This window comes from Drosophila navojoa, chromosome 3 (genome assembly GCF_054131105.1).
Source record: "Drosophila navojoa isolate 15081-1374.11 chromosome 3, UAZ_NAV_1.0, whole genome shotgun sequence".
Taxonomy (NCBI): Eukaryota; Metazoa; Arthropoda; class Insecta; order Diptera; family Drosophilidae; genus Drosophila; species Drosophila navojoa.
The window spans coordinates 1,693,169-1,702,686 of record NC_142891.1 but is presented as its reverse complement, the minus strand read 5'-3'; the positions used below and the strand labels follow the sequence as shown (position 1 = coordinate 1,702,686).

Genomic DNA, 9,518 nt, shown 5'->3' with positions numbered 1-9,518 from the left:
AATTTGAGAGATGACAAAATACATTTAAAAGAGTCGCATACGATGAGCATGGAATGGAAAATCAACTTGTTATAAACGTAGTTTTGCTTATTTTTTAATAAAAACAATAATTCAAGAAAAGCCAGAGAATAATGTATATACTGAAATTTTTTGTTAATTTTGTAGTCTTTTTTCATGGGTTTTCGAAAACAGCTTCAAGTTGAACTTTATTAAATGCAATTTGGGTTTACTTCAGGCCCAGATCCTTTTCGATGGTGTGCGAGCAGACAGCCATCATTTGGTCCTTGACATTGAGGAAGTTGTCCACTGCCCGCGGCTTGGCCTCTGGCCACGCGGCCAGATCCCGATAGATGGGACGGCAGAACTTCATGCGGAAGTTCGAATTGGCAAACTCGATGATCTCGTCCAGGCGCTTGATCAAGCGAGCACGTATGATCAAGCGATTGAGACGGAAGCGCACTTCGGCATTCCTCGACTTCTTCAGATCGTATGTCTTCTCCAGTAGCTCGATTTTGCGTTCGTTTAGCTCCACAATGTCCTTGCACTCAATCAGTTTGCCCAGGAACTCAATCAACTGGTGTATGGAAATGGGCTGGTTAATGTCCGTGCTCTTGGCCAGTTCATCCACAGTTTTTGTGCTCCACTGGCTGGCAAGATTCTTGGTCACATTTGCAAGGGACTCATCGAATCTGAAAATAATATTCAATGTCAAATATTTCTGTCTATAGTCTCTCATTGAATCTATTCGACGTACTTTGGTATAATCGGCGGCATGCCCTCGCACTTCAGCCACAACTCCCAGTCAACAAGGCCCAGTTTATCCTTCTTGTCCGTATCCTTGAAATAGTCGTACAGAGCGCCCTTAAAATCATCTGTGACAATCGACTTGTAAGCAAACTTCTTCAGATAGTCGCGCAGGAAGGGCTCAAAGACCGTGGGGCCTCCCAACAAATCCTCCAAATAGCGCAGGAATGTGGAGCCCTTTATGTAAGGTACAGACGAGAATGCATCATCCGGCCCACAGTTGCTCAAATCCACCACGAGTCGTGTAAGCTCCGGTGTGCCAGCCAATTGAGTGCGTAGCTGCAGAACAGAAATTAATGATTATGGTAAATGAAAAAAAAAAAAAAATAGTTAGTAGAAGCTACTTACACACTCCTGCAGCTCGGTGAGGTTGCTGAGCATGCGGAAGTCCAGCTCCTTGGCGCCCTGCATGCGACCCACAATCTTGGACTCGACGAAGACAGTGAAGCCCTCGTTTAGCCAGAAATGCTCAAAGTTCTTGTTGGTCACAAGATTCCCCGTCCAGCTGTGCGCGATCTCGTGGGCAACCACATTCGCCAAGGACTTATCGCCCGCTAGCAGAGTGGGCGTGACAAAGGTCAAGCAAGGATTCTCCATGCCGCCAAATGGAAATGAGGGCGGCATCACAAGCAAATCGTACTGCTTCCACACGTACGGTCCACACAAATCGGAGGCGGTCTTCAGCATAGTAGATGTTTCCGAGAACTCCTCGGCGCAGGCATCGACGATAGCCTCCTCGGCCCACACGTTCGAGTTCTCGCCCAAGCGGCGGGACACAAGTTTGCCAATGGCGATGGCAACCAGATACGCTGGTATGGGAACTTCCTGTTTAAAGTACGTCTTGCCCGGCTCGTTCTTATCGATCAGAGCACTCATCAGAGCGGTCAACTCCTTGGGATGCTCCACGATGGCATCATAGGTGAACTTCACAGCCGGCGTGTCCTGGCAGGGCATCACGGAGCGAGCGTGTATCGCCTGGCATTGCGAGAACATGTACGGATGCTGCTTGCCCAAGGTCTGGTTGGGGTTCAGCCACTGCAGCCCACTCGCGTTGCTAGCCGTCTCGTAATCAATGCGTACGTTAAGACTGCGCGATATAGATACGATTATAAGTGGCATTATTTACAGGCGCTATATAGATTAGCACGCTAGCGGGCTTATCGAGTGCTACCCTACCTGCCCTTCGCTGTGCCGGCTGGCAACTCCAGAGTAAGTTTCTGGCCCACATCAGGCACGGGATCGCTGATGAAGTAATTGATAGGCAGCTCCGACCCACCAGCTAGCAACGTGGCATTTTTCACATCAATGTCACGTACATCCAGAAGCTAGTTAATTAAAATATATCCAATTAGTTACACTATAAAGATTTAGTGCCAATTTACTTACAATGCTCTCCAGGTTGCTGGACAGCACTTTGAATTTGTGCAGTACACTGCCGCGCAGCTTCGTTGCCTCGAAATCCACATTCCAGTGGATAGCGGTGTGTTCCGTGGTTATCTTCTCCGGCTCGGAGTAGGAGCTGGGATCGACGCTGCTCAAACGACCCATATTACGTTTTCTCACCTGATAAATGGGCAAAAGCTGCGAATGCTGAGACTCTTTCTGCAGATGTGTCGTGCACAAGGTTCGTGTGGTGACTGCAAGCAAATCAACGGAAAATGAGAGAGAAAGATAAGATTGTAAGTCTCAAACAAGTGTTCGAAAGGTGCGAGAAGGTATGGCAGAGCGATATTTAATTCAACTCTCACCAGGTGTTGCGCTTGCGGAATACTTAAAACGCAATTATTGATGATCACACCAGTTAAAAATTGAGTGGGCGTTGCTTAAAAATTGAGTATTAATGCAATTCACTGCTGTCTGCCGGCAGACGAAAATAAAAAACAAACCAGGGCTACGCAAACGCTATCGATAGCGTTATCATAGGTATCGATATGCTGAAATATATTTCGTTGCCATTCAAATTGGGCAGAAAAAAAAATTATATGTGCATTTGTAGATTACAAATATGGAAAACCAGTGGTATTCAAGCAAATTGGTCTGGCCAGACAATAAAATCCAACACTTAAATGTGTAAATAACAATATTATATTTTGCTTAACAATACCCTTAGTATTCGTCTTATCGCAACACATAGTCCTTGGGATAATCCACAATGGCGGGGAAATTCTCTAGTGTTTCCTTATCAATATGATCCAATCGCTGGGGCACTGTGCGAGGTGTGCGTATTTGGTTTGTCACATTCGTGAGAATCTCCTCTGGCACCTGGTCATCAGCGAACAGATGCAATCGCTGCATTGTGTACCTGCGCTGCAGGTTGCCCCTCATGGAATTGTAAACAGCCTTTTTCATCACCATCGTGGGATCCTTCTCGTGCAGCTGCCAGGCCAACGTCCAGGACGCGCCACCTGGATAGCCGGTGTGGTGGAAATAGACCCGCTTCACCCACTCATCGCCGGGCAGTGCTATTTCTTTCGTATTGATTACCACCACATGGTCGCCGCAGTCATCTACAAAAACAATGTCGATTAAGTTTAGCTTGGAGCATACTAGTATAAAGCTAACCTAGAACTGACCACGGGATTCACAATTCTTCATTCAATTCTTCGTTCAGCCGGCAAATGCTTCACAACAACAACACTAACAATGCAGGCGCTTGTGACGTAACGAAGCGCACAGCAGTTCGCGGTTTGATTTTTCACACGTTTTCACTTAAAACTATATTAAATCATATCATTGCTGAATTATACTTACTCATTGGATGGTAAATGGGCTTATGTAGGCCCATCAAATGTGTTTTAACCAGCTGAGCGGACTCGAAAGGATTTTGCCAGGTGCAATCGTATATGTGCCAGGTACGCGCAAATGTAGCCCATTGCTGTGAACAATACGCTCGATTATAATATGCACACACACACATTACATCAATACAAACCTGCACACGTTTAGCGATAGACATTGCTATAAATATTTATTATTTACAATATTATTTAAAATCAGAATAAGCAACAACCTCCCAGCTTATTTATGTGCTGTTCACGCGAGGTTGGCTGTGCGCAATACTGCGCTCACTTGAAGTTGGCTGCACGCACAAATTTGCTCACATAAGTTGAGCACACACTTGAAGTTGGCTGCGCTTCAACAGTGCTGCCAAGCAAATAAATTACCCTACTGCCTTAACATTGAAGTGGGCGCGCAGTCTTCAATTTGAAATTAGAAAGTAACTTTTCCCTTAACAGTGAATCCAGGGCGCGTAATTTAAAATTTAAAATCCCAACAAATACCACAATTAAATTTATGCTGATTTTTGTTATTTATTTTCGTTTGTAATTTCATTTAAACATTTTCTATAGTTACTAAAATTACTTATGCTCTGTTTATTATTAATATTATTTAAATATTATTGAAAATACATTAGTTGTTTCACGAAACAATGTATTAAACATCCTTGGTACGTTCGCTGCCTTACAGTTTGCATTCGTTTCTTGTGTATTAATGGAAATATATATATGTGTGTATATATATATATTATATAAACTAACAAATAAGTCTAGATTTAGTTACAGTTTTCTCACTTACATACGTTTCCATCAAATTATTTCCTTCGATTTTCATTTTCATTTAATACAATTTAATGAACTTAACGTAGCGTTTGTTTTTCTTTTGTTAATTCGATTTACAACTGGCCAAGTGCGATTTGTTTTTGAATTCGTTATAGTTTAGTTTACTTTGCAGTTTATATATATATACTCATATAATACACACGAGGTTCTTGTTTTGTTTTGTGTTCATTTTTTTATAGTCAATTTCTCGTTTTGCATTTCCATTTTGGGCTTTTAATGTACGCATATGAATTTCGATTTTGTTTTTGTATTGTTTTTTGCATTTTTAATGAAAATATATATGTATGTATATATATAAAAAATTATTTACAATTTTTGTGGTGTGTGTTTAATGAAATTCCCTACTTGACGAGCTTGTTTTTTAATGCGAAATTATTGTTAAAACTTTTCAAGTGTATGAGCATTCCTTTTTTATGTTTTTTTTTTTTTTCTTCATATATTTCTTTTTTTGCGTTATTATTAATTTAAAGAACAACAAAAATATTACGTATATTACATAACAAAGAAAACGATGAAATGAAAGTTGAAACTTGAAATCGTCTCCACCTTTTCGTTTTTTTTTTTTTTTTTTTTTTCTTCTTTTTTCTTTTTTTCTGTGTACCGAAACCCGCACCCGCAACAGTGGCAAAGTCTGAGAGGTAGTGTTAAGAGTGTTAAGCAATAGGAATAGATAGGAAAATGGAGATAGTGAAACTGAGAAAGGGAGTAGGAGAAGGAGTGTGAGAAAGGGGGTGGAGGAGCCTGGAGACCCACTTCCGAATGCCAGCCAATTGGCCCAGAGACTAGTTCTTGGCACCGAATCAAAAACTGAGACGAGGCGCAACGGCTTCATCAGCCACATTGCACAAGCCCGCGAGCTGTTTGCGCTGTTTGACAGCAGCAGCAGCAGCAACTGCAACTGCATTTGATTTCGCATCCTCAACCTCGCCATCGCAGCCGCCACGCTCCCAAGCTCAGAGAACTGATGCCGGCGAGCCGGTAACTTTCTGTAGCATTTGCATCAGCTGCTCCGTGGCCGATGGATTGCCGCCCTCGGCCATGCCCACGCCCATGCCCACACCTATGCCCACGCCCACGCCCACGCCCACAAGATTGGCACCAGCCCCACCCACCACTGCGGACGACGGCGGCGATGAGATCGATGTGGCCGCCGATGCCGATGACGAGGAGGATGGCGTCAGCGCCAGCTTGGATTCTGGAGCAACAAAAGAAGCTGAGATTAGATTCGGTACGTTTTGTCTATGGACTGCCTTGCATACTGTCATCGCTCTCCAGGTACGTCACATACGAATCGGTGCTGTCCGGATGGTGGTGCGACGTGATGCCCGAGTCCAGGCTGCTCCCGCCGGGCGGCCCGTTCATTTGCTGGCCCGGCGGCGGGGGATGCGGTCCCTGAGGCGGATGTGGCGGCAGCACGGGCATTCCATTCAAATCGTAGCCGTGCATCTGCAGGAGAGAGAGAGAGAGAGAGAGAAAGATGTGAGATTAAATATAATAATCTTTTATATGAACTAGTTCTCTATTTGCTCATAACTAGTTCAATTTCATGACTCTTTGCTCACCTGGTTGACGAGCTGCTGAAATGCGGGCGTGTGCGTATTGATGGCCCCATTGCTGTCCAGATCGGCGTGCAGGGCAAAGTCGCTTAAGGCTTTCCATGGCGGTTGATATGTCTGCACATCGAGTCCCTGCAGATTCAGCGGTGAGTCGTGCCGCACGGGTGAGCTGGCAATCATGGGAATGCCCTGCATGGCGCCGTACCCCAGCTTGCGACCCTCCTGCAAAGTAAACCAAAGTCACATGTGAAAAATGCTCAAAGAAAGAGAAGAGAGAGAGAGAGAGAGAGAAATGTGGGAGAGAGCCTTACCTTCTCCTGTTGCATTTGCAACTTCATTTGAATTGTCTTCTTCTTGTCCTTGCAGCGCTTGTTCTGGAACCAGACGCGAATGACGCGCGGCGACAGGCCCGTCATCTCAACCAGCTGCTCCTTCATCAGCGCATCAGGTCGCGGATTAGCATTGTAGCAGGTTCTACAAAAGATTGAGTGATTCGAGATTTAGCATTTGGTGGGCGGGGCCAGCTGGGCGCATGCTCACCTCAAGGTATGCAGCTGCTTCTCGTTGAGCACCGTTCGCACTCGCGTGGGCTTGCCGTCCGAGGGGCCCGACGGACGCTTATCCCTAATACTTTTGTGGGAGCCCGATTCGCTGCCAGAATCTGGAATACGACAAGCAAGAGTTTTGTGTTATATTTCACTACATTTCTATTATTAATTATTATAATGTCTGAGGTGTTTAAGTGTAGAGAGTTGTGTTGTTTCTGATGTGAGTGAAGGCAAAGCAAGGCAGGGAATATTTAAGAAAATATTCGATTTCGTTACAGACAGCAGGAGGCATGGCAGAACCCTTCGAAATAGAGTTGATACAACTGTGTTGGCATAGAAATATCACTCATCCTTGTTTCCCCACCCCATTAGACAGACTCTGAATTAGTCTCTTATTACAAACCCATGTACGACCTACATTTATGTAGATACTACAGAAAGGTCTCTTATCTGGAACTGATCTCTGGAGAGATGTGTTTCACCCATATCGTTTGTCGATTCGCAATCATTTTGCTATTTTTGCAATCGCTTTGAACTACGCGTTGATAAATTGCACGGCCACAAAGGGAAAGACAGAGAGAGAGAGAGAGAGAGACGAATTCCAATAGACCGCAAGAAACGGCCGAAAATAGCAGCAGTTGGCGACCCTGAGTCAAACTGCTCGTGCGCCCCTCTCTCCGCTCAAGATCAAAGAGGAGGCTGTGTACGGGCCAAAAAGATGTCCATGGCACGAGCAGAGATAGAGGCAGAAGTATGGGTAGAGGCAGGGGTAGAGGCGGAGGTAGAGGCAGAACGCAGATGGCAGAAGGCAGAGGGAGATGAGTTCTTGGTCTTGGTGCGTGGTTCGTAATTAAGTCGTGTTTCACAACAGCCAAACAAGTTGTTATCGTTATCTAATTTCGATAACGATCGCATCGATGAATGAGCCAAGCGCTACAATCGATCAGCGGCCTTTCGTTTGAAGCGAGAAACAAAACAAATTGAAGACAAACAGCAAAAAAGTTTTTGGCAAAAAGAAAAATACTTTTATACAAATTAAAGCGGCCAACGACTGTGACTGTGACTGCCAACTGTGAACTGTGACTGTGACTGCGAGTGTGAGCTGTGACTGTGAGCTGTGACTGCGAGCAGAGATCAAAGCGCCGACATATGGCAAACACTTGAAGCTGCTGCGTGCCTTATTCGAGTTGAGCGCAAATACAACGAGTGGAACTATGAATGGACGCTGAATCAAAGATGTAGCAGGAGACGCAGAGCGAGAGAGAGAGGAAGAGAGCGTGAGATACTGTGCTTGCCTGCCTGAATGCTTGAATGCAAGTTGAAGACTTTGTTTGTCGCAGCAGCCAAGCCAAGTCGACTCAAGTCAAGCCAAGCTTCATTCGCAAATTCCCCAACTATTAGAGGCGATCTGGCTCTGTCTCTCTCACACACTCTCTCTCTCTCTCTCCCTCTCTCTCTCTCTCTCTCTATCTATCTGCGTCTTTCCGTTTAGCCCGCACACGAGCTTGCCTAGACTTTGACAACACCGCCGCATGTTGATAAGGTCTAGTCTCCCACTCTCTCTATGTCTCTTCCCCCTTCTTTCAGTTTAAACAATGAAAGATTATGTTGACGATATGGTTTGACAATTGTCGAACATTGTTTGACGTTTGCCGATTTCTATTGACACTCTATCGCGTTACAAGGATGTAACGCTGTCTTTCTAAGAATAAAACAAACCTTTGTGCTTGCCGACCCACTCAATAGAGCCCATTTCCCGTCCTCTCTCCCTCCCTCTCTCTCCCTCTCGCTCACACCACTCTTTAGCCTAATTGGGCTAGAGCTTTCAATCTATGCGAATAAGTGGAGCAGTCGGTAAACGCATTCGCGAACTACGCGAAAAAATCATTTAGTCTATTGCAATTCGGGCTAATTGAGTTGGCCGCCAGCCCAGGTGTCCCGGGTGCAAAGCAAAACTGCATTTTGCAATTGTCATAATTGGGTAAGTGGAGAGAATTGAAAGTTATTTATATAAGATAAGTCCTCAATAAGTGGGTCACAAAAGGGAGCGAAAACTAAATACAGGAAAAAAATTAGAGAGAAAGAAAAAGTTCTTTTTACTCTAGGGAGACAGGAGAAAAGAGATTTGGAAAAGAGAGATGGCAAAAGCAGTTAGAGATCGAGAGGGCGCAGTAGGGAGAAGCAATACCGACCAAGAGAGAAAACAGAGAGAAAGAGTAGGAGTTATTGAAAGTAATTAGGAAAGGTAAATGGCAAATACTCTAAACTCTAGGCTCTAGGCCAGCTCTAGGCTCTATGCTAGCAGCCATTCGACTGCCCATTCCATAGAGTCAATCAAAGATGAGAGTCAATTGGCAAAGATTGAGGCACTTACCCGACATTGAGCCCAGTTCGCTGGAATGGTTATTATTGCTAAGGTTTGTATTGTTGTTGTTACTACTGCTAATGTTGTTGTTGCTCTCCACGGACGAGGACGTGAGGCTGCTCTGCGAGGACTTCTCCAGGACGTCGTGATCCTCCTTGCAGTAGAGGGCGCCCGCATCGCGTAACGCGAACTCATCGCCTGATGAACGAGTAGGGTAAACAAAAACAATATTATGATTAAGTAAATATAGATATAGAGTGGGAGAGAGTGGGAGAGGGAGAGAGGCAACTCACCTGGCAGCAATTGTCGAGCGCACGCGGAGCAACGAAAACACTCGATGTGAAAGATTTTCGTCTTGGCTCGCATCACAAAATCATTTTTGCTAAAGGAGTTACCGCATTTATCACATTTTGTACCAAATAACCTGTGAAACGAGACGAGCAGAGGAAGAGGAAGAAGATGATGAGTTAGGGCGTCTCATGATTAGAGATACATAAATGTGAATGTGTTTGTAAATAGCCTTGGGGGCGTTCAAGTGCGCCCACCAAATATGATTCTTTATGGCTTTTCAGCAAACAAATAAATATCAAATCAAATGAAAATAAATAAAAATAACAAACAAGTG

General features: G+C 44.6%; 2 protein-coding genes across 4 annotated transcripts in view; both read right to left on the bottom strand.

Annotated features, from left to right (window-relative positions):
- Positions 1-78: 78 nt before the first annotated feature.
- LOC108649968 (large ribosomal subunit protein uL13m) lies at positions 79-3,908 on the bottom strand. 3 transcript variants are annotated; one of them, XM_018099079.3, is made up of 7 exons: positions 3,737-3,907; positions 3,556-3,679; positions 2,191-2,441; positions 1,981-2,129; positions 1,153-1,891; positions 755-1,083; positions 79-689 (listed from the first exon to the last, which is right to left on the bottom strand). In XM_018099079.3, the coding sequence occupies exons 1-7, from the start codon at positions 3,758-3,760 to the stop codon at positions 227-229; spliced, it is 2,079 nt and encodes a 692-aa protein (XP_017954568.1). In that variant the 5' UTR covers positions 3,761-3,907; the 3' UTR covers positions 79-226. The 3 variants fall into 3 exon arrangements, with proteins under 3 accessions (XP_017954568.1, XP_017954569.1, XP_017954570.1); XM_018099080.3 differs by lacking the exons at positions 3,556-3,679; positions 3,737-3,907 and adding an exon at positions 2,553-2,708; XM_018099081.3 differs by lacking the exons at positions 79-689; positions 755-1,083; positions 1,153-1,891; positions 1,981-2,129; positions 2,191-2,441 and adding an exon at positions 2,867-3,311 and having other exon boundaries at positions 3,737-3,908.
- Positions 3,909-4,863: 955 nt separating this feature from the next.
- The window catches only part of tup (LIM1_Isl and LIM2_Isl domain-containing protein tup), a 30,247-nt gene continuing 25,592 nt past the window's right edge, over positions 4,864-9,518 (bottom strand). The window contains exons 3-9 of the mRNA XM_018099130.3: positions 9,187-9,317; positions 8,903-9,091; positions 6,521-6,641; positions 6,292-6,454; positions 5,987-6,202; positions 5,684-5,870; positions 4,864-5,619 (exon numbers count right to left, since the gene is read on the bottom strand). Of these exons, the coding sequence (XP_017954619.1) occupies positions 5,378-5,619; positions 5,684-5,870; positions 5,987-6,202; positions 6,292-6,454; positions 6,521-6,641; positions 8,903-9,091; positions 9,187-9,317 (1,249 nt within the window). The 3' untranslated portion in view covers positions 4,864-5,377. The remainder of the gene's footprint in view (positions 5,620-5,683; positions 5,871-5,986; positions 6,203-6,291; positions 6,455-6,520; positions 6,642-8,902; positions 9,092-9,186; positions 9,318-9,518) is intronic.

Coding starts and splice junctions, on each gene's coding strand:
- LOC108649968 (XM_018099079.3), bottom strand. CDS start 3,760: ATGTCTATCGCTAAACGTGTGCAG. Junction 2,130..2,190: donor CCAGCAACCTGGAGAGCATT/GTAAGTAAATTG, acceptor TTAATTAACTAG/CTTCTGGATGTACGTGACAT. Junction 690..754: donor ATGCCGCCGATTATACCAAA/GTACGTCGAATA, acceptor TATTATTTTCAG/ATTCGATGAGTCCCTTGCAA.